We start from the raw sequence: 22,525 nt of genomic DNA, 5'->3' as shown, positions 1-22,525 counted from the left end.
CTCCACAGGGCTTCCTGCATGTCCTTACAACATGGTAGCCAACGTTTCCCACAGCAGGCAGTATAGGAAGGAACATGGTGGAAGCCACAGTATCTTTTATGACCTAGGTTTGGAGGTCACACTCTACCCTTCCAGGTATATCCTCTTGGCTACCCAGGTCAGCCCTATTCACTGTGACCACACAAAACATGAGTCACCAGAAGGCAAGGATCACTGGAGGCTGCCACATGAGTGTTCACAAAATAGGAACTAGCTAATAAAGTGAACCTCACCCTTAACATGCTTCTAAGGACATCATTGTTACACCAGGGGTATAGCAGAGCAGCCCTGTTTCAAAAAGCTAGCCAACCAGAGACCAAGGTCACGTGTCCAGGCATTCAGCTCTCTGAAGATCTCTGAAGGTCTGATTTACCCATGGATAAGATTTAGGGATTCTAGAGGGATGGTGGGAATGCATGTCTTTTGCCTCCATTAATGCTAATTTTTGCCACTGAGCATCTGCTAAATGTTGAGCTGCAGGGAGCTCACTGTTATGCCAGCTGACAAGTACACATAGTTCAGCTCTGCCCTGTTACCAATTGAGGGCAGATCCACGTTCTTTATTTAATGGGCTGAGCTGGAGATGGGTTGTCACCCACGTGTGAAAGCTTAGGAGCTTGGCTGGGACACACACATGGCTGGAAGGAGAGCATCTTGCATGAAATGCCTGTCCTACGTGCAGATGGCCTTGGCATTTAGGACATTCCAACTTTAGATCCATACCCCCTCCTCCTTGTCCAGGGGCAGAAGACTATTCATTCTGTATTTTAAAGTTCTATCAACCTTCCAAAGAGCAGCTCAAAAGCTCCCTGTCCATCAAGCCTCCTTACTCCCTCCATACCTGCTCAGGGCTGCCTCAGTAGCCTCCATCCCTCCTCCAGACCAGTGTCCTACTTTCCAGGCCCTTTTGTGCTCCCTTAGCCAACCTTCCTGACCCACACCTCCTGACACAGGGACCTGACCAAGACTGCAGAGGAAAAGGGAATGCAGAGCATGGTGAACAAGGTGCACGGAGCCCCACCGAACTCTGCCATCCTATTCAGATATAAGACTCAGCTCATTCAGGTACCACTCGTTCAGCGTGTACCTTCCCAGGCCTCAGGTCCCTTCACAAGAAGCTCTTGTCATTTTTGCTTCTGCAATGTGAGCCCTTAGAACACAATGATTCTGGGAGCACAGAGATGCCTACAAAGGATATCCACAGTATTTGGTGTTTGTTCAGGCATATTTTTCCCCCTGAGGAAAAGACTACAGTTTTCATCGGATTCTCAAGACCCAGAGAGGTTAAGAATCCTTGTCAGAGGACACAAATCAGGGCCTGCAGGCCAGATGTGGCCCTCTGAGGTTATTGGTTTGGACGGCACAGTGTTTGGGGGCTTTTGGCAACATTTAAAGGTCAGAGGATTTTACACAAAAATACTGATTTCTAGTTGTTGATGCTTTTTTTTTTTTTTTAAAGTATTATTGGGAAATGAGGCAACCCTGAGCCCACATTCCCTGGGGGCAAGAACTGGCTAGATCAGTACAGCCGCTGCCCTTCACATGGGGTGTGGGCTCCTCGCAGTCACCAACAGACTGGTTTCTTCTCGATGAGCCTGCCTTCTTGACCCTGGCTAGGCCCTCTGTGTCAGAGCTTCAAAAGCGGGTCGTGTGGCCCTCCCAGAGGCGTGTTCTCACGGGGTGCAGGGGTGCAGGCCGGGCTCTGCGCGCGCCTGTGGTTGACGCCCTCACCGGGCGCCTCGCTGCCACCTGGGACGCACCCCGGCGCACCCCCGGCGGAGCTGAGGTCCTTACCTGCAGAGGGACCACCTGAGCCGCCCTCCCGCCTGGCCCCGCCCCCCAGTCCTGATTGGCGGAGGGGCTGCTGGGACCCTGGCCGGCCCCGCCCTCCCTGCCGGCCCCGGGCCGCGCGTCTGGCTCTGGGCGCTCAGGCCTCCTGCGGCGGGTGCCTTGGCGAAGGACCGCGGTTTGCTCCCGGTGTGACAGCTTTAGCAGGCAATAAGGCAAGGCTTTGTCCTCACTGGCGCACCTGGGGGGCTCAGCGGTTGGGCGTCTGCCTTGGGCTCAGGGCGTGACCCCGGAGTCTTGAGATGGAGTCCCACGTCGGGATCCCTGCAGGGACCCTGCTTCTCTCTCTGCCTCTCTCTATGCGTCTCTCCTGAATAAAAATAAATAAAAACAAAACCACCTTGTCCTCCATCAGTCTACGCGCTGCCTTTTTTTTCTCTTTGTAGTCGGGGATCCACATTGCCCTTCACTTACCAGCTGTGTGACCTTAGGCAAATCAGTTCATCTCTCTTCTGCCTCAGTTTACAGTCTGTGGAAAGAGGATGATAAGACTAGTGTCACCCTCAGTGAGTTGTCATGAAGAAGACATGTGATAATCCAGTTTGTAACGTTTATCTGGCCTAATATCCAGAATATAATAACTCAATAACTGTAACCTATTATAATTTCTAATCTCAGTGTTGTAAAAGTTAAGCCAAACTGGGAAGAAACCTCCCAGCCTTCCCTCTTAAATATCTCTTTATTCTCACAGGATTAGGATGCTCTGAGCACTTCTGACAACAGATGGTGGCGGGGGGGAGCATTCCCCAACCAAGCAATTCTTTGTGACACCAGTGGGGTGGCCTCCAATTTAACTCAGTTCTGATGCTATCTACCTGGGGATAGCATCCCATCCCATAGGTTAAGGGCTCAGTCCCACAAGAGCGCCCGACCCCACTTCAGATGCCAGGTTGTCACCAGTGCTTCTGACAAATCAGCTACAAATCAGAGGCTTCTGTGACCACCTCCTCCAGTTTAATTAAACCCCTCCCTGGGTTTAATTTAATTCAGGAAAGCAGTTACTGTTTACAGGTGTCATATAAAAGGATATGATAAGGATACAGATGGGCATTCACTTGGAAGAGTTGCATAGGCAAGGTCTGGGAGGATGGCACAGGAGTGCCATCAGCCTTCCATCCTCATGGAGTTGGGGTGCACTACCCTCTTGGTACATCAATGTGTTCACCAACCTGGAAGCTTTCTGACAGAAGCCCACGCTACTGGTATTTTATGAAGACTTCCTTACATAGACATGATCAATTATTAACTCCATTTCTAGCGCCTCTCCTCTCTCTAAAAAATGGGGGTTGAGGCTGAAAACGCCAACCTTCTAATCATGACTTAGTCTTTCTGGGGACCACCACCCCCATCCTGGAGTTACCCAAGAGGCTACCCAGAATTACCTCTTTAAAACAAAAGATGCACCTAGTGTTCTTATCATTTAGGAATTTATAAGGGTTCAGGAGCCCTGTATCAGGAACTGGGGTCAAAGCCCAATATCTGGATTTTTCTATTATCTCACACAAACCAAAAACAAGGAAACCAATAACAAATAGAGAAACACTGATTTTCTCTGGTTGGAGATCTTCCCTTCCTCCCTTATCTGGCCTTGGAAGTGGCTCCAGGAAACCCCCAGGAGTCCACCCCCAGGAGTCCACCAGACATAGTTTAAAACCACTGTCCTAGCCCACCACTGACCCAGTGCTGGAGCCAGACATGTCCTGAGAATCGTCCTTGATCCTTCTCTGTCCCCTCACCCCATACCCAGCAATTCCAGATTTCTCTCCATCTCTCCCTTTTCTCAACCCCACTGCTATTACCCTTAGCTTCATGAGTTTTTTCTTTCATCCATAAGTTCCATAATTCACTCATTTAGCCAATATCTACTGATACTTACCATGTGCCGGGCACTGAGGAGATACTTCAGGGACAGCGGTGAGCAATGTTGCTCTCAAGGAATTTCCTTGCCCTCAAAGAACTTCCATTCTACTGGAAGGAGACAGAAAATAGATAAGCAAAAGATACAGTATGGTGGATGGAAAAGATAAATCAGAGGAGTGGAGGGTAGAAGGACTATTTCAAATAAAATGACTTACAAGTTTTCCTGGAAAAGAAAATTTTAAGCAAAGGCTTGAAAGAGGTAAGGGAGTGAACCATGTGAACATCTGGAGGAAAACCACTCCAGAGAAAAGAAAGAGAGGTGCAAAGGCCCTGAGGCCAGGCATGTTTAAGGAGCAGCTAGCAGGTCAATATGGCTGGACCAGGAAAGCCCATGTGGGAGATGAGGTCACAGAAATAAAGGATCAACCTGTCAGGGCCTGGTTTGTGGGTCGTTGTAATGGGTTTGGTCTTAGTACTCTGAGTGCAGTGAGCAGCTTTAACTGAGACTCCCCCAAAGCCTCCTACGTGGCCTCCCTGACTCAAGCCTCCACCCTGCCTGCCCTACCTGTCAGCTTTCCACAACACATCATTCCCATTCTTAACACCTTTACCAGGTCTCCACTGTGGACAGAAAATGTCAGTTTCCTTGATGAGGCTTTAAACATTGGGTGATTTGAGCTTAGACCCTCCCATCTTTCTACAGTCATTATCCAAGGAGCACCCCCTGCCTGCAATGACACAGAACGGATTCTACTTCATCCCCTGTGTGGGCTGCTGCCTCTGACCCTCTGATCCAGCTGCTCTCTCCAGATTTATTCTCTTTGCTTTCCACTTCTCTGGCTGCTCCAGCACTTCCCCGAGGACCTGGCAGGGGGAGGAGAGCACCCATGGTCCCCAGGAAGTACCATCTTGTGCTCATCTTCACTCCAGCGCTTTTCCCCACTGTCTTTTCACGGTCCACCCCACCATCCCACTACCCTGGAGAGGCTCTGGAGGTCGGACGTGTCCCTTTCATCTCTGTATCTTCAGCATTTGGCCCAATTCCTCGCACACAGCAACAGCTCATTTCAATTTTAGCTTAACAACAAATGATCTCTTTCCTGTGCTCTTCAAACCCAACCCATTAAGCTAGAACTCATCTTTCCCCTGCTCTTCAGCACCTCCTTGGATTTGATTTTGCGAGGAGCAAAAAGCACTGTGCGACCTTTATTAATTATGTGTGTACGTGTGTTATAACCCTTCATGGGTTACGAACTGGCCAGGGTCATGGGAATCAGCTTTTGTAACCACACTTCAGCCTCATCCCCACACCACCTAGAACAATATCGCTTGTAGGGAGATTTTAAGCAAATTAAGAGTCCGTGGGCTTCGCGATGGAACTTCTGGCCTCCTGGCCTGTGTGTTAAGCTTTTTTCCCCTTTTTTGGGAAATGGGGGTGGTAGTGATGGTGATGCCTATTTCAGAGCACTGTTGGAGGAGTTGAATGAGCCAGTTGGTTGGAGGGTTGTCATTGATTAAGGGCTTAACAGAGGCAGCGGTCATCATTAAAGTCACAGTGCTTTCTCACACTGTTAGAGGTCCAGTCCCCTTGAAAGGGGAGAATTTCTCTTAGGACACACATGCTAAAACAGTGACTCAGAATAAATTTTATTTTTATAAGTGGAATAAAAACTTGTGTAAAGTTTATCATGTTGAGGAGTCAGTCAAACTGAAGCAATTCTTGGAGACTGTGCAGAAGCTAAGAGTGTCCACAGTCCCCGGTCTGAGGAGCATTTGTTTACTAAGTTGATGTGAGGCCCAGCCAAAGGCTGAGGAAGGCAGAGGCCACTTTCATGGCCAACAGTGTGGTTTCCTGTCTGGGGACATTCTTTGTGGTGGTCTGCAGAGACAGGGCCTTTTGTTCTTCCCACGGGGGGTGGGGGGACCAGGGAGGGGGCGCCAGAAGGCCAGCGGTTTGCTGGTTTGCCCCTGGTGACTCCAGGCTAGTGTGGGTCCAGCCTGTGGGTGTGAGCAACCTCCCACCACAGTGTGGAGCCAGCAGGGCCTTGCACAAGACTGAGGGGAAATGGACTGTGGGCTGAGGCAGAAAGAAGTGCAGAGAAAACGATATAAGTGAGGAATTTTACGTCTCCAGAAGATGGAAAAATAGCAGAGGCAAGAGAGGGTCTCTCCAGCAGAGAAGAACCACGGCAATTAAAGGGAAAGAAGGACCCCTGTGCCCCCTCCATTCCACCAGGGACCCCGCAGATTCTGAGGATCACTGCACAGCTGCTCTCTAAATGCCATTTCAACCCCACGCTGCCCAGAGCACCCTCTTCACCTCCCCTCTGCCCTAGGAGGATTCTGTTTCTGAGAGCCACACTGGCCAGACTCAGAAGTGGAAACATCTGGAGATTTCCCAACTTGCATTTCAAAGAGATCCCCAGAGCTCCCTTCCCACCAGCAGCACGTGGCAGCCACCCCCACCCCCACTCAGGCCTCAGCCCCAGTAGTAAACACACCAACCGCTCACTCTGTCGTCCTCCCAAACACCTAAACAGAAGTCTACTTAGATCATGCTCACGACAGCCACGGGCAGACGCGGTCTGTGAACACAAACGGAGATCCTCTGTGTTCCGGATGACACTGCAGAGGGCACGGGCAACAGCCTCACTGAAGCTCTGTTTTTTCACTGAAGACCCTTCGTAGAGGCAATCAAGCTTGGAATGCTATTCTCCACCTCCCTAGAGACTTTGGAAAGAGTACAGACTTTCAGCCAAGCCTCCCACCCTAAAATGTTGGTGCACACAGTGCCCTTGTCTTACAGCAAGGCGCGGAGAGGAAGCAGCTCGGAGCTCCCCTCCCTGGGGTTGTCAGACCCCTGGGGCAGTGCCTGTGGAAGCAGAAATGGGATAAGGAGCTCTAGTCTAGTGGCCCAACTAGCTCTGCTCTAAGTCATTGCAATGGGCTGCAATTAGAACCTAAAAAGAAACTCAGCTGCATGTTAAGTAACTGGAATTTAAATAAAAATTGGGTGCGGGGAGGAAAGGAAGAGAAAGAAAAAAAATGAGAGAAAAAAAACTCTGTTGACCCACAGAGCCTAAGAACCCACACAGGGCTCCCTCCCTTGTTCTATTATTTCTTCTACCCCTCACCGGGCCTCCTTTCCTCCTCCCCAGCCCATACACTGGAACCGTTTCCCAGAGAGAGTCTGGTGATGTGTGCCAAAGGCCTTACTAAGTCTGACTTCTAAGAATCTACCCCAGGAAAACAGTCTGTTTCATTTTGTCTTAAATCTATTAAGTGTTCTCTTTGAAGTCTTGTTTGTAATAAATACAAATGACCCAACAGAAGAGATTGAACACATTATGGTATTTCTGGACATTAGAACACCATAAAATCTTAGAAAAAAAAGTATGGGGAAAAGTTCATGCTATGTGGAGAATTTTTTAAAAGCATCTTCCAAAACATTATTTCAGCATATCTCCAATGATCTAAAGAGAGAACAAAACCGTAAAAAGTATTCCCCCCGCAAAAGATATGGAAATGTGTGTGGTGGATATATGGATGATTTTTTTTCCCTTCTTTGCACCTTTTAAATTTTCTACAATTAACACACATAATTTCTTAGCATACAAAAACAATAAATTGTCCACCTTTCTAAAAGACAGCCACATACTTTATCCAATACTCACACTTACAAACTTCTTATTGCTTTGCCTCCTGAGAAAAGCCAGAGGTGGAAAGGGCAGATGAATAGAGGGCAGGTCATTGATCAATGAAAGAATCATTGGCAGGGCCAGCTAAATAATTGGCAGGGCCAAGTGCAAAATGAAAGCAAGGAGCTTCTTCAAAAATTAAGATTTTCGTGGGGCACCTGGGTGGCTCAGTCTACTAAGTGTCTGTCTTTGGCTCAGGTCGTGATCCTGAGGGATCAAGGTCCCATGTCAGGCTCCCTGCTCAGCAGGGACTCTGCTTTTCCCTCTCCCTCTACCCCCACCCATTCTCCCAACCTAGTGCTCTCTTGCACAATCTCTCAAATAAATAAGATCTTTAAAAAACAATTAAGATTTTCGAGAGACAGCAACAGCAGAGCATTACACCAAGTGTGGGGCCCTCCTAAAAGGAGCGCCCTGTGCCTCTGCAGAGGTCATACATCCAAGAAGCCAGCCCTGGTCATTGGCCTGGAGCAGGACACCTGATGCAGTAGGTCAGAGCTTGCAGACCTGCACCACGTCTGGAGGAGTTGGCTGGACGTCCCACTACTCCCTCACCTATTGCCCAACAGATTTTCATTCTTCATGAGTCCACTTTCCCAGCAATCAACCTCTGGAACAGTGGCATACTTTATCATATGTATGCAAATCAGAAGCCAGCCAAGATTATTTAAACCCTCGATCATAACCTCCCTTTTTTTCTTTTCTCCCCTTAAGGTGACTGCTTATTTCTTCTATTTTAAGGATACTGGAAAGATGCCAACCCATTTTCTACCCTGAAATTAATGACAGTCCCTCCGAGAACAGTTTTTTGTTGTTGTTGTTGTTTTTTGGAAAAGCAATTTCTGCCTATTTTCTCTTCAGAATCATCAAGGACTCTGATTTGCAGAGTATTATGGTCTTTCCCTGGTCTAAGACCCCCCCCTTTTTTTTGCCAGTCCCTTTTTGGGGAGCAGAGAGGACATTCATTAACAAATCCACTACAGAGCATCATTCATTCCACATGTCTTACTCAGAGGGTTTTAGTATCAGGAGTTACAGTAAATCACCTGTGATCACATGAACTTGCAAGGCAGCATCTTCGCTCATGACCAGGTGAGGGCAAGGATGCAGGAAGTGTGTTCATTCCCCTCGTCTGAGGGGGAGCAAACCCATTAACTAACCCTTGCATTAAATCATGTGCAAAGCAAACCTCTTCCTTTGCAGCCTATCACAGTGTCCACCTGCTGCAGAAATGCAAACAAATCAGACTCAAACCACAGCCAGACACCTGCCTGAGCCAGAGCTTGTGAAAAATGGATGCGGGGTTGCTTAGGCAGAAATGCACTCACTAAATTTTTTCTTCTTCTACCTACCTTCTCCAGGAGACTTCACCAGAGGCCAAGTCAGGGGTGGGGGAGGGCTGGGCCCCAGTTTTCATTTGTTAAAATGCACCATGTGAGGTTGCCCTGTGGCCAGCCAACCCCAGTTCTTTGAACCTCTTCTCTCTTGACTGTTCCTCCTTTTTTTTAACTTGCTGGAAAATGGAACAAAGTTTGAATGTTGGAAAATACTGTAAGGGGCATCTAGTTCCAACTTTCGAATACCTGCATCCTCTGTAAAGCACCACCCAACATTCATCCAGCCTTTGCTTGCACACCTTCAGGAACAGGGAGCTCAGTATCACCAAAGACAACACAAAACATTCTGGCACAGGGCTGACTACTCTTCCTTTTGTTAAGTGGAACTCCCTCTTTCTGTGCAACTAACTTGTATTGAGAGCTTGTTTCTACACTTTGTGGCCAGATTAAACAAGTATTATCCCTTTTCCTTTTGGTGATCTTTCAGACGTTTAAAGGCAGGGCCCTTAGTTCCCATAGGTCTTCTCAGTGGGTGTCAGCTATTCCATTGCCCAGGGAACTTAGCCCGTGATGACCTGCTGGAGGCTTAGTTTTCTTACTTGTGAAGTGGAGATAATAATATCTAGTTTTCAGGATTAAAACGAATGCTTGCTGGGATGCCTGTGTGGTGCAGTCGGCTAAGCATCTAATTCTTGATTTCGGCTCAGGCTCTGATCTCAGGGTAGTGAGACTGAACCCTGCTTTGGGCTCCACGTTTAGCGTGGAGTCTGCTTGGGATTCTCTCTCTCCCTTTCCCTCTGCCCCTCCTGCTCTCTCTCTCTCTCTCTCTCTCTGAAATAAGTAAATAAATCTTTAAAAAAATAATCAAAATCAAAAATAATCAAAATCAAAAGAATGCATACAAACATGTCCCAGGAGCCCTGCCCACAGCAGTCCCTAATAAGTAACAGCAGCTCTAACTGTCCTCCTCCCCAGGACGGAAAAGAACATTGCTTCTCCAGCCTAACCATAGCCGAGTGACGCAGGATTGTTTCCCTCCTTCACACTAACGCTGGGCTTCTACTTACTCAGTCTCGGAAGGATCATCTTTTGGAGGAGCCACACTTCATAGTATCTACTTACATAAACCTGATATTAACCCAAATCCTTTAAGCCTTTTTGCTCTAAACCTGTGGTGCAGTTAGAGGCAATTTATATTCTCAAAGAGCTAACCCAGTGGCTATTTTCTGGCTGTGCCTGTGCAGAAGCACCTCCCCACCTTTGCTCGCGCTAGCTCTTCATCCCAGAACACATTCTATCTAGGTCGGGATCTCCCTCTGGGGCCTCCCTCAAGATATCACCCTTTTACAGAATCTCTTCAAATCTCCCTCATTGGACTATGACCTCATCCTCCTTGGAGATCTTAGGAAGGACCCTCTCTTAAGGCACTACTCTTCAGCCATTCAGGAAGTCTTAGGGAACAGAGGGAAATGTGTGCCTGTTTGTCATCCTATCTGCAACACTTCCCAGTTCCCCCATCCCACCTGAATTGTCAGCTCCTGAGGCACCAAATTCATCACCGTGTCCTTCTTAACCACCAGCATGAAGCTTGGCTCATAAATATTTGTTAGTGGGATTGGTTATTTTGAGGGTGAAGTGAGACCACCACGTTCATGCCATGCCTGGCAGGTGCACAGGGCTCAGTAAACAGTGCTGCTGTTTGTTATTTCTGTGTGGTGGCCCAGCCCAGAGGTAAGTGCCCCGCGGACCCTGCCGTCCAAGGCAATGTGAATTCGAGGCTGCACACAGTGAATCTCGTGTGCTCCAGGGTACACGAGGCTGGCAACGAAGTCCCTGTTACCAGGAGATGCACAGAAAAAACTGTGTGCAAAACAAAAGATCGCTGCTGGGCTCCGGCCCTCTGGCTGACCTTTGGCACACTTCTACATTCAGGAGAGAAGCAGGTGCTTCTGGAGAGCTTACACCTGTGAAAAAAACTGTGTGGGAGGCACTTGCCTCTCAAGCTCATGGAGAACAGCCTTGGGAGGAAGGACAGCTCCTGGACAGTAAAGACTTTCCTTTCTCTCTCTGTGCCTTCCTGCCTTTTCATCTTTCTATTTTCTGCAAACACCCCTCAAGCTGGAGCACGAGGACATTCCTTGGGCGCCTGGGGGCTCAGTGGTTGAGCATCTGCCTTTGGCTCAGGACAGGCCTGTGTCCGTCTTATTCAATATTGTGAATAAACATGTAGCACATAGTAAATACTTCATCAATATTCATTACATTGTTAATGAATCAATTGTCAGTCCCTGCTGGCTTTGACATTGAAGTGTTCCCACGGACACTGCCTCTCACTGGGGCTCTGTTCAGACTTCAGCATCTCTCAGTGGCCTTCCTGCCTTGGACATGTGTCTAGCCCCAATTTCCTTCCTGCTCCACGACCTTGGCTTTGGGCCTCACTCTGTTCTCCCGTGTTTGCGGATCCATGCAGCCCACTGATGACCACTTACAGTGGATTGAACCCACACAGGGTCCAGGTGAGAGAGATTTCAGAGCCCCTTTTTGAGTCTGGGATATCTACAACCTCCTTTTGCTCCCAGTGATCGACTCCCTTAATTATGACTTCTCATTTGTCCAGCTTCCCTTCGCTCCTTCTTGCCAGCTGGTCCTGTTCCTTGGCGCCCCAAAACCCAGCGCAGACACGAGACGTCTATGCTAATTTTGAAGCAGATACTGTGAGCAGCTGGCACTTGTGTGCGTGGTGATGGACAAAGCCCTTTCACATACATGCTCTCCTTTAGTCATCACACTACTCCTGGGAGGGAGGTATTCCATTGCCCACAACACAGGCCTCAGTGTCTGCTCTGTGCTCTTCCATGGCACTGCCCACGGCGAGGAGGAGCCAGCTGGTGCTTTCCAGATGTGAACCAGCACCAGTGTTGAGCTGCTTGACTCGCCCTCTTTAAAAACCCACAGAACATAAATCCCAATTTATGGCTGATAACCTATCTTCAGTTTACAGGCTTTCCACTGAATACTGAAGTCTGATAGAAATGAGATTACTCCTATCTCAACTTAAAATGTGATATATCTAACATTTCCCCTGTGTCTCCCTTTACCTACTGAATTATTATTATTATGCCACTATTCCTAGTTTACACATTGACTAGCTTATGACAGTAAAAGTTATTTGTCCTCAGTCTGGACTAAGGAGGGCTGGCAAGCACAGAGAGAAGAGAAGGGAATTTACCAGGTCATAATCAGAAATGAGAGGAGAAATCCACATCTCTGTGTGTCTCCCTCCCCTGCGCTGGGAGGAAAAAGTATTTAAGAATTCAGGTTGGAAAAAAAAAAAAAGAATCCAGGTCGTTGGGCAGCGATGATTCCAGGGGGCAGAAACCGGTGCATTCCTTAGCTACTACAGCCACTGTCATGCTCCCGCTTCACTGAATAATCATGCCATGTGTAGAAAGGACACAGCGAGTTAGAAAATGCTTGTATGGTGTGAGGAGGTGAGACCAGACGACTTCAGGCCACTTCCAGCTTCAAAGAGGCCCTGCTTCTGGTCTGTGGAAGATTCCATCACACTCTGTGACTCTCATAATGGTGACCTGTGCATGTGTCAACTTTCTTTCAAGGCCCTACGCTCTTGCTCTGTCCTAGCCTAGAGGGGTCAGCCAATTAGAAAGTGACACAGATTCCTCCAAGTAGACCCAGTGGCACAGGGAGAGCTGGCAGGCAGGAGGGAGAGAGATAAGAGAGGAAACATTAAGTGGAAAAGCATAGTAGGCACATTCTATTCAGCCTAATGGTTTTGAAGGCATCGTGGCATAGCAGCACAGTGTAGGAATTGATGTTGACGATAACTCTGAGTCATTAAGAGGGATTCAATCATAGGTATGTCACTGTGAGCTGGCCACTCAACTCATTTACAGAATATTTACTGGATACCCAGTATGCACCTGACTCTGGATCCAGGGATAGAAAGATGGATAAGGTCCTCACCTTCAAAGGGCTCTCTCGACTTCAGCTTCTTTAGCTGTAAAATGAGGGCGCTAAACTCAGAGATTCCTAAGATTCTCTCCTGGGGGTACTAAAAGTTTTGTGCATTAGGGCTTGAACCTTAACAACCCTATAAGATGGTAATCTGGGTGCCATAATAATGTTCTGCAAATGAATAAACAGGCTCAGAGGGGTCAGTGTCCGGCTCAAGGTCACCTAGTCAATGCAGAGCAGAGTCGATACTCGGCCACATGGATCAATGACACCGACTAGAAGGGTCTTCCTCTCCCCCTATCCTGTGCTGTCTCTGCACTGTCTTCCTTCCTCCAGAGGGGCAAGCAGAATAGATGGAGAACAGCTCATGTGCCTGACAACTGCATGGATTTACCAGTCTGGAATACAGCATTCAACAGCTACAAAACAAAAATCACCTGCAATTGGACAGTAATAAATATCTGCAAGACCAAGTGCAACCAAAACGACGTTGAAAGATCTGTCAAGATCAACAGCAAAGGTGAGTCCAAAAAGTCAATAGTGATGTCTACCAGTGACACGGGATGAACAGCTAAAACATCTTTGAGAGAAAATACGGTAGAAGGAAAAAGGCAGCTTGGGAGTACTATGTTAAAAAAAAAAAAAAAACAAAAAAAACGGAAAGATGGCCAAAAGCCAAAACCCAAACACATGCATCACTGCTGGCAGAGGTGGTTCAGGCACAGAGAAAAAGAGGTGCCTTCACACATCCTATTTTCTTCTCTGATGGCAGGTGCAGGCTATCTGTCAACCCCTCAGTTACTGATAATGCAAAGATCTATGGTGGGCAACAGGTGGCGTGTCTTCCTATAGACAATGTACAGATGACAAGAGAAGGCAGCCAAAGAGCCACCAGATTGAGACAAATGGTTTATAACACCAGAGACGGCCACCAGCATACTCCCCATGATAAGACAGCAAGAATCGGCCCTGGGAATGAGCATTTACTGAGCACCTTTATTATTCTGGATGCTGTGCTAGCTGTTCTGTGTACACTGGCTATTCCATGCCTCCCAAGCTCTGGGGTAGGTAGTATTCTCTGAAGCACAGAGAACTGAGGCACTCGGGCTTATGTGGCCAGGGAGTGCCAGTGCAAGGGATTGAACTCAATCTGACGTCACACAGCCTTTCCACTCTTCAGTCAAGACCTAGGTTCTGCCCCAGTACTTATTAGCTATGTGGCCTTAGACAATAAGGCCTGTGTCAATCTCTGTACCCCTCAGGCTCCTGAGACCTGCTTATTGCATGGAACTGTTGTGGAGACAGAAGGAGAGAAAATGTGAGAGCACATTACCCTCTGAAAAGACTTCTGCAGTCATGATAACATGACTAACAATACGAATGACATTTCCCGAGCACCTGCTGTGTGCCAGGCACAGGGCTTACTGCCTTGCAGGAATCATGCCATTCAGGTCTCACAGTAATCTGTGAAGTGGGTACACTTATTGCCCACATTCTCTGAGTGAAGAAATGGGTGAAGTAAGCCACCAGCAGCAGGGGGGCAGGGCTAGGGTGGGAGCAGCTTGACCTGCTCCAGAACCCTCGCCAGGAACTGGACGCTGAACAAGAAAGGTCTTCCCTTTGCCTTCATCCCCTGTGGTCACAGGGGAGAGATGTGCTGGTTTGCGACTTTCCCTTTAGATCTTGGAGCTGGAGATTGTCACTGTGGGAAGGCCAGTATGTTCCACAGTTGAAGGAGACTGCTTTCTGTGCTTATCTGTAGCTTGTCCTTGTCCAATCACATTATAAAATGCCTCGAGAATGTTTACCGCTTGCTGGCGATGTGCCCCTCCTGAGTTAGGTCCTGAGTTAGGAGATAGATACGCCCAGAGTTCCAAGGGTTCACCGCCTAACAGCGGAATCAGAAGACAAGGGTTTACAGGCCCCACCTGTGACCCAGGCTCTGTGTTAAGCCCTGGGAACCCAAAGATGAACAAGATACAGTACACGGTGATGTGGTCCGCAACTGGGATTTGCCCAGGATAAACTGGGGCCCAGGGTAAAGGCACCTGACTCTGTTGGGTGGGTGTAGACATGGACAGAAGAGCCTCCCAGAGGAGGTGGGGTTTCAGAGCCCCATACTGATTGTCCACACTGCTCACGAATTTCCATGGGTCAGCTCTCATCTTCATGGCAACAATCCTGTTGGGCAGGTACTATTATTTATAGATAAGGTAGTGAGTGACTTGCTTAAGGTATCACAGTGGGAAATGGCAGACCAAACTCTGATCCCAGGTGCTCTGATTCCCAGCTTGCCAGGCTCTAGAGTTTGTGCTCTTTCTAATATGAAGGGTTGCCACAGAGAACACAGGCTCTGCTGGAGAAAGCAGCAGGACACTGAGAATGCACAGAGCAGGAGAGGGGACCTCCCCACCACCACCCAGCCGCCCCCCGACCATCCGGAAGGCTACACAGGAGGCGGTATGACAGGCCTACACAGGTCTTCTCATTATCCTGGTGTGGGTCATGGCAGGGAGGAACATCCTAGAGGGTCAAGGTCCCCTGCCCAGCTGTCCAGGGGACAGGGTCAATATTTTTGGTGGGGAGGTAAGCTGAAGATGAGGAGTTGTCTTTAGGTTGTAAGAAATTGAAACCCATACTAGAGAAAAAAAAAGAAAAGAAAAGAAAACAAAAAAGGGAGTACTTGTTTTAAGGAATCAGGCATTTTGCAGAACCCAGACTAGAAGTGCATGGTGAGCACAGGGAGGGGGTGAGGGAGGATACACACTCAGTGGCCCTAGGCCCTCTTGCTGGGCCTCGGCCTCTGTTTACAAGCCTCATCTTTTCTCCTCTGCAGGCCAGCTCCTGCTGCCTCTGGGTAGCAGGGCAAAAGATGCTTCCAAACACTTTTCTCAGCTCCAACATCTCTGATCTGTGATTCTAAATCCCCAGGAGAGGGAATGTGATTTGTTTCTCTTGCACCACAAGGCCAGGCCCCCAGCCAAGGCCAGGGGATATGGGGGTCCTTTCTCAAAGAAGGTGGAGTTTGGACTGTGGGCCAGGCCCCGGGGGGGGGGGGGTCATGCCGGAGGCTCAGGAGAGGTGTCCAACTCTAGGGACCGTCAGAACCCAGGTTCTGGAGAGACAGTGCTGAAAGGTCTGCCCTTTAAAGTAATACATTGACTTCCACATTTATCATTCTTCTGTGGTGTTATTAAATCCATAAATAAAGATTTAATCTTTTAAGCTCTGCATTGTGAGAGCAGAAGTTAAAGAGCAGACACAGGAGAGCTTATCGGCCCTGGCGGTGGCGGGGGTAGCAAAGGAGGGGGTGACCAGGCTGCTGGGGCTGCGGAGCCAGGAGAGGCTGCAACTGCTGATAGGGGCTGGGGGTGGGAGAGACCCCTGCCGTCTGGCAGCAAAGCTCCTGCACTGGAGCCTGCACTGCCAGCTGAGGCAGCACACAGGCTGGAAAGCAGGTCCTAAAGAGAACTCCCTGGACACAGGGAGAAAAACCCAGAGTCTCGACAGCTCTCCAGGTGAGCACATTTTAATCTAAACAGAGAACTGGGAGCAGTTAGGGGAGGACCCTAGGAGCCTCAGGGAAGGAAGGGGTTCCTGCAGGAGGAGAGAACGGAGCCTCCAGGAAGAGGCGGAGGAGAAGGAGGAGGGGTGGGGGGTGGGGGGTGGGAAGGGCTCTGCTTCCTGCTTAGCCTGAGCCGGGCCCAGAGGAAGCTCTGACAGCTGAATCAACAACTTCATCCTTACACCCCTGCCCTTCCCTCCCACCATCTAGGGCTCAGACAACATTGGCTCAGGCTCTTTGATGAAAATGGTAAGGCCAACACTTTGGTTCCTCTGGTGGGGAGACACAAAGACCAGCAGGAGGGTGGAGAAGATGCTGAGAACAAAGCAATGAAGTGGAAAGCCAAGCAGTTAGGTCCAGGAGGCTCTGCAGGCCAAAGCAGGGGGAAGGAGAGCCCTCTTCATCGGGCCTTGTGATGGAGGGCAACGTCTGGACCAGGAAGCTGGCAGACAGTGGTGCCCAGCAGCCTACATGGCTTACCTTTGTAGGAAGGGCCAGGTGTTGGGGGCAGAAGTGGAGCTTCTCTTTGGGCTTTTAGCCCCCTTCCCCCTCACTGGGGCCTGTGCTTCCCACTGCCTTTTGTTCAATCCAAAGCAGAAGTCACCACCTGTCTCTGCCAAGTAATGGGCCATGGAGGGTCTGAGAAGGGGTGGTGAGGCTGGTTTCTGATGATAGGCTTCAGCTGCCAAGGCTCTCTCCTTGAGCAGCAGATAATTTAGTTTAATGAATTTGGACAGTTCACTGGATCTGCCCACACAGTTCCACTCACCTTCCAAAACGCTTCCAAAATAGCCCAAGCTATTGAATGGGAGCCAAAGAAGAAGAAGAAAAGCAAAGAGTAATAAATGACAAGGCCCCAGAGATTTCTGCCCTTTCAGAAAAGTCTGAGTGAACTTTTCCAAAGAAAATTGAAGCAAAAAAAAAAAAAAAAAAAAAAAAGGCTGTTTCTGTCCTTCTCATTGAGAATTCAGGCAAAGAAAGATGCTACAAAGACGGGCGCCCACATGGAGGCAGAGGACCCGGTTTCTACACTGCGCTCCTCACACGGATGCCATATCTACGGCCTCAGAGCTGTTCCCTTGTCAGGGTCATCCCGAAACCGTTCCTGATGTTGCACACCACATCAGGTTACCTCCACCGACGCGGCCCCGGCCTGTGGCAGCTCACAATGACGCTGTGAGAGTGTCACACTCGCAGGGAGGCCATCCTCCCCAGGCGCACACTGGGCCAGGGTGCCCTGCCGCCCCTCCCCTAGGCCAGGAGCCCTCTCTCCAGGCCTCCAGCGAGAGCTCCCTCCCTCCTCCGCAGCCCTCCGGCGCACCGCCCGCTGGAGCCAGATGTTCCGTGGGCAGCCCCCTCCGTGGGTGACAGGCCGTGATTACTGTTGCCAGCCCCACATTAGGAGCGCGCTGAATGGGAGCGAGCCCCCCCCCTCCCCCCGCCCGGCTGCCTACAATAGCGCCTTTGTGAGGTGCTTCGCCGGCTTGCTTTTCCCTGCCTCGCCAACCTACGTCAGGGCAGCTCTTGCCTGGGGAGAGAAGAGAAGACGACAGGAGGATCACAGCGCCCTGGCTGGTCCGCCCCATCCTAGGGAGGCGGGATGTCCTTTAGGGAAAAGATGTGTTCCTTCTCCTCCCCGCCCTGAGAGCTCCCTGGGCCTGCCTGAGGTCCACGGCCCCGTGCCACCGCCTTGTTCCCGACCGCGGAGTGGGGGCGGAGGCTGGGATGGGGCCCGGCCCGGAGCTCAGCACGGTCCCAGACGCAGGAGTCCAAAAGCCGGGCTTCTCCGCTTCCCTCTGTCCTTCCCCCAGACGGCCTTCTGGAATTCCAAGCCAGAGGCCAGGGCAGAAAAGGGTTAAGTCTCCAGGCCTCCCAGGCCGGGGGGGGGGGGGGGCGGTGCGCGGGGTTGACCAGAGGGACGCGTTGGGAAACTGGGAAAGCTAACATCTGGGGCGCGCTCCTTGCCCCTCCTCCCTGCCCAAACCGCAGACGCCGTGGCAGCAGGAAAATCGGAGCGGTTCGCAGGAGCTCGGTTGTGTAACCGCGCCCCCCAACCACCCCCACCCCGCCCCCGGGGATTGCCCCGGGCTGGAGAGGGGCGTGGGGGCGGGGCGGGGCAGACTGAGGCTGCAAGCTCTCCCCAGACGCCTTCAGGGCTCGCGGCTTCACACTACTTTCCAGGGCCACTAGTAGTACCACTTTGCCGGTTCGTAAACCTCCGAGGACTGGAATTGGGAGCCGCGCCCCTGGGCCGCAGTCTGGCGGCTGGGGTCCTGGTGCCAAGGGTGGCCCTGGGGGGGGGGCGCGCTGCAAACCCAGGGCGGGTGTGGGGGGCAGCCCTCCGCCCGGCCTCCCCAGGCGCCTCGCGGCGAAACCTGTAACTCGAGAAAGTCCCTGCCCCACCAGCGGGAGAGCCGGGCCGCGTCCCTAACGTGGCCTAAGGGGCGGCGGAGGAAAACTGAGGGTCGCGGGGAGAAATCGTCTCTGCGGGCACCCCAGACACACACAGGCAGGGAGCAGTGGATTTTCCTTTTAATGCAAAAGGCGGCAATACAAAATGATGCGCAGGAAGCCCAGGTTCTCCGGGCACTTCAGGGGCAGCCACAGGTGAGGGTTCCCTCCTCCGGAACTCGCTCTCCCCGCCCCCTACTAACACTGAGGCTGGAAATATTCTGCTGCCCCTTTGCTGGGGTTGCCCACCTGCAAGGGCCAGAGCTGTGGATCTGCGAGACCTCCGACTGGCCTGAAAGGCACTGCCCTGGGGCAGGAGGGGAGAGAACACTTAAGGTTTTCCCTCTTTCCGCTAGGAAAGGAGCTCTCAAGATCTAAAGTCCCACAGGAAACGAGGGGGCCTTGAGAAGGTGGCTTTCACTGGCTGCAGATGCGGCGGGAGCGGCGGCCTGCCACATCTGGACGAGGAGCAGGAAACGTGATGGGGGTAGAAATGTGCGGAGGTGACAGAGATCCGAAACCCAGAGCTGGGTCCTCAGACTTCTTCCTCTTTCCTTCGCATCTCCAGCTTATAGACAATCTGGTAGCCGTCATCCCAGGCGTAGAGCTGGCGCTCTCGGGGGTTGTAGCGGAGGCTGGCATGGGCCCCGTACCGGCGGGGGAAGTAGGGGAGCGCTGCCCTCTCTGGGGTCAGGGTGCCGCTGGCATCAAAGGAGCATTGGATGCGGGCCCGGCTGGCAGGGCGGGTGTTATAGACGACGTACAGGGTCCCGCAGATGACAAAGGCAGCCTCGGCGTTCTCTCGGGGACACGGTGTGTCCCACTGCTGCTCCGTGTCCAGAGTCTGGGGGTCTAACTTAGCCAGACACAAGTGCCTATCGTCTTCCCGAGTGGCGTAGACGGCCCACAGGCCCTCCTCGTCCGCGGCCAGGTCAATGTAGGTGTCAGCTGTCAGCCCATATGGGGGGATCAGCCCCTCCGCGGGGAACACGGAGCTGTCCACCACCGTTCGGTTGGCCAGGTGGAACTTGATGAGTTGCAACGTGTTCTCCAGCCCCCCTCCCCCTCCGGGTCCTCCGGGAGGCCTCCGGGCGTAATAAAGAAAGCCCCCGTACACCAGCTGTCCGGTGCCCACCCAGGGGAAGGGCACCCGGACTCGGGAAGCTTTCCGGGCAGCCATGGCCAGGGTGAAGTCCCGCAACCTTGGGAAGACAAAGGCTGTGTCGTTCTGTGTCCCATCTAATACGTAGATCTTCTCTGTTGGCCCCATTGGATCCTTTGTCCATAGACCAGCTGGGCCACCAAACCGCTTCAGGATCTTCATCGATCTCACCTGAGAGATCGTGTAGCCACAGTCTGGTGGGGAGGGAGGAAAGCACAGGACAGGGCAATACCGGCAAGAATTAGATACCCACTGTGGGGAACCCACCAGGGGGCCATCTGGAGGACAGAGGGCATCTGCCAGTGGACACCTCCTCTCTACGGGAGACTAAGGGAAAGGGCACCCCAGAAACTCTTGCAATGGACCTGTCATTATATTCCCCTAAAACAGATTCCAGGAGGCTGCACCAAAGTGGCCTGGGATGAGGAGAATGACGGGGAAGGAACCAAGGAAGAGCACAGGTTCTGAGAGTGTGAGGGCTCTGTTGCTGGATTGCTTACCTGTCAGCATATCGTACTTCTCATTTCTTCTGCCCTTGCCTTTGATCCCGGGGCCTCCGGTCACCTTCTCGTCAACCTCCACACAGGGTAGAGCTGGGTTTTGGGTCTCCAGATAGTCAACCTCCCGCTCCAGACGGTCTACTCTCCCCGAGATAGTGTCAGCCTCAGTCCTGAGGGCCTCACGCTCCTTCTCGGCCACCTCCAGCAGCGGCAGCATCTTGTTCTTGAAGTCCCTCAGCTCGGCAGCGTGCCGGCTACTTTGGTCCTGGCATTGGGCCAGCCGTTCCTGCAGGGATGGGGGGGGCCAGGAGGGGGGCTGAAGGGTCACAACTCTCAGGCAGGGAGAGGCCCGACCAGGGAGCAGAGAGTGGGGGAAAGCACACACTCAGCCAGGCATCCACTGCCCTTCAATCTCCAACTGAAAGGAAACCAGATGTCAGAGATGCCAAATGTGCAAAAAACCCAGCACGGATCACCTAGGCTTCTATCCCCAGTTCGTGTCCTCCAGCCCACGTTCTCCGTGAGCCTCACCTCAGAGGCCATCCTCTAAGCCGCCGGGGCGGCCTAAGTGCATGAGGTTGGTCAAGGGTCTCTGCTCCATTATACAGTGCTCCGCTCGGGAGTGCACATATTTCCACTTGGGAAGTCCCCAGACTTCAAACCGTTATAAAAAGCAAGCTGCAAGCTCTCTGGGAACTTCCAACTCTCACAGAATCACCAGCTCATCCTAAGAGGCTTTCCTACCACTCTGTCTAGCTCTCCTGTCCCCTGTCCCCTTATTCCATGCGATCTCAGGGTAAAATAGAAAGGCCTGTTTGTTCTGGAGTCACTCTGCGGCTGTGGGGAAAGAGCTGCGATTGCAATCGTGAGGATACCCTTAGTAAAAGGTGAGTGTTCTGTAGCGCCTCACAGAGCCCCACCTTGTCATCCCCACCCCAGATCCCTGACTCGCTAGGTGAAGCAACAAGAGATGTAGAGCCCTTCCAGCCAGCCTGGCCCAGGACGAAAAGGGAGCCACTCACCTCTAAGGCAGCTAGTCGGCGTTCCATGTACTCCACGAGGTGGTGCTGCTGTCCTTGAAGGGGTCGCAGCCACCATGACAAAAGGAACATGGTGAGGAGAGGCATGCAGGGCCCCATGGCAGCGGAGAACAGGGCCCCCGAGTAGGATTAGGAGTAGAGCGCGGTCCGGAGCCTTTCCCGCTTAAGCCCGCCACTTAGCTTTGGAGGCGGGGTGGGGGCGGTCCCTCCTCTCGTCCTGGATCTTGGGTCTCTCTCACTCCTCTGGAATGCTCTCACAGGCTCTTTAGGTCCCCCGCCCCCTCCCATCCGCCTGGATTGATTAAACACAGATGGCCCTATGACAGAGCGGCCAGAAGCCATAAGCACCTCCCGCCTAGGCTGTAGGCTCCCCAGGAGAGGGGAAGGAGGTGAAACCCCAGGACAGAGGCCTTCTGGGCAGTCACCCAGAAAAAGAAGCTAGCAGCAGGAGGCACGGCCCCAGAGTACACTCAGCAAACTCTGTTCCTGTTTTAGGAGAATGCATGCTTCCTTCCAGCGCTGGCTGCTTAAGAAAAACCCATCATTAGTCTTTTCCTTTCCCAGCAATAGTAGCATGAATTGTTTTCTGCCTTGCTCAGTGTAAGCTGGAAGCAGGGAAGATGAGGTTTGAGGGGAAGAGGTGGGAAAAGATCACCCCGGTCCTGTCTGCATTACCTTCTTCTATAGCTCATTGGCGCCACCTTGCGATGTCATCTCAGGACTTATGGGGAAACCAAGACTTAGATCTCACCTCCTGAGGAAAATTTTCCACAAAGCAAGCCAAGCAGATTGAATTTACAGGACTTTTTTTTTTATCATGAAAACACAGATTTCCCCACAGACTACCCAAGTACTTGAGGAGCTATTCCAATCTCTCTCTGGCTTAGCCTAAGGAAGAGTATGTAACTGAGATTTAAAAACAAACAACAAAAAAAACCACAAAAAAATAAAAATAAATAACAACAACAACAAAAACCCAAATCATTTATAAGTTAAATTAGTTTTTGGTTACCTGGAAGTGAGATTGATGGCAGAGCCTTTCTACTTGGC

General features: G+C 51.2%; 1 protein-coding gene and 1 long non-coding RNA gene across 2 annotated transcripts; both read right to left on the bottom strand.

The window, feature by feature from the left end:
• Nucleotides 1-1,997: 1,997 nt before the first annotated feature.
• Nucleotides 1,998-17,983, bottom strand: LOC129501482 (uncharacterized). Its single transcript, XR_008662745.1, has 4 exons — nt 17,834-17,983; nt 3,764-3,855; nt 2,302-2,356; nt 1,998-2,197 (listed from the first exon to the last, which is right to left on the bottom strand). It is a non-coding gene; the product is annotated as an uncharacterized LOC129501482 (long non-coding RNA).
• An 855-nt stretch (nt 17,984-18,838) lies between these two features.
• Nucleotides 18,839-21,680, bottom strand: OLFML3 (olfactomedin like 3). Its single transcript, XM_055312495.1, has 3 exons — nt 21,458-21,680; nt 20,436-20,721; nt 18,839-20,129 (listed from the first exon to the last, which is right to left on the bottom strand). The coding sequence occupies exons 1-3, from the start codon at nt 21,572-21,574 to the stop codon at nt 19,309-19,311; spliced, it is 1,224 nt and encodes a 407-aa protein (XP_055168470.1). The 5' UTR covers nt 21,575-21,680; the 3' UTR covers nt 18,839-19,308.
• Nucleotides 21,681-22,525: the final 845 nt, after the last annotated feature.

The sequence above is a fragment of the Nyctereutes procyonoides genome, unplaced genomic scaffold (genome assembly GCF_905146905.1).
Source record: "Nyctereutes procyonoides isolate TBG_1078 unplaced genomic scaffold, NYPRO_anot_genome, whole genome shotgun sequence".
In the NCBI taxonomy this organism is placed as follows: Eukaryota; Metazoa; Chordata; class Mammalia; order Carnivora; family Canidae; genus Nyctereutes; species Nyctereutes procyonoides.
This window is presented reverse-complemented; position numbering and strand designations above follow the sequence as displayed.

Coding starts and splice junctions, on each gene's coding strand:
- OLFML3 (XM_055312495.1), bottom strand. CDS start 21,574: ATGGGGCCCTGCATGCCTCTCCTCACCATGTTCCTTTTGTCATGGTGG. Junction 20,722..21,457: donor GCCGACTAGCTGCCTTAGAG/GTGAGTGGCTCC, acceptor CCATCCCTGCAG/GAACGGCTGGCCCAATGCCA. Junction 20,130..20,435: donor GAAGTACGATATGCTGACAG/GTAAGCAATCCA, acceptor CCTCCCCACCAG/ACTGTGGCTACACGATCTCT.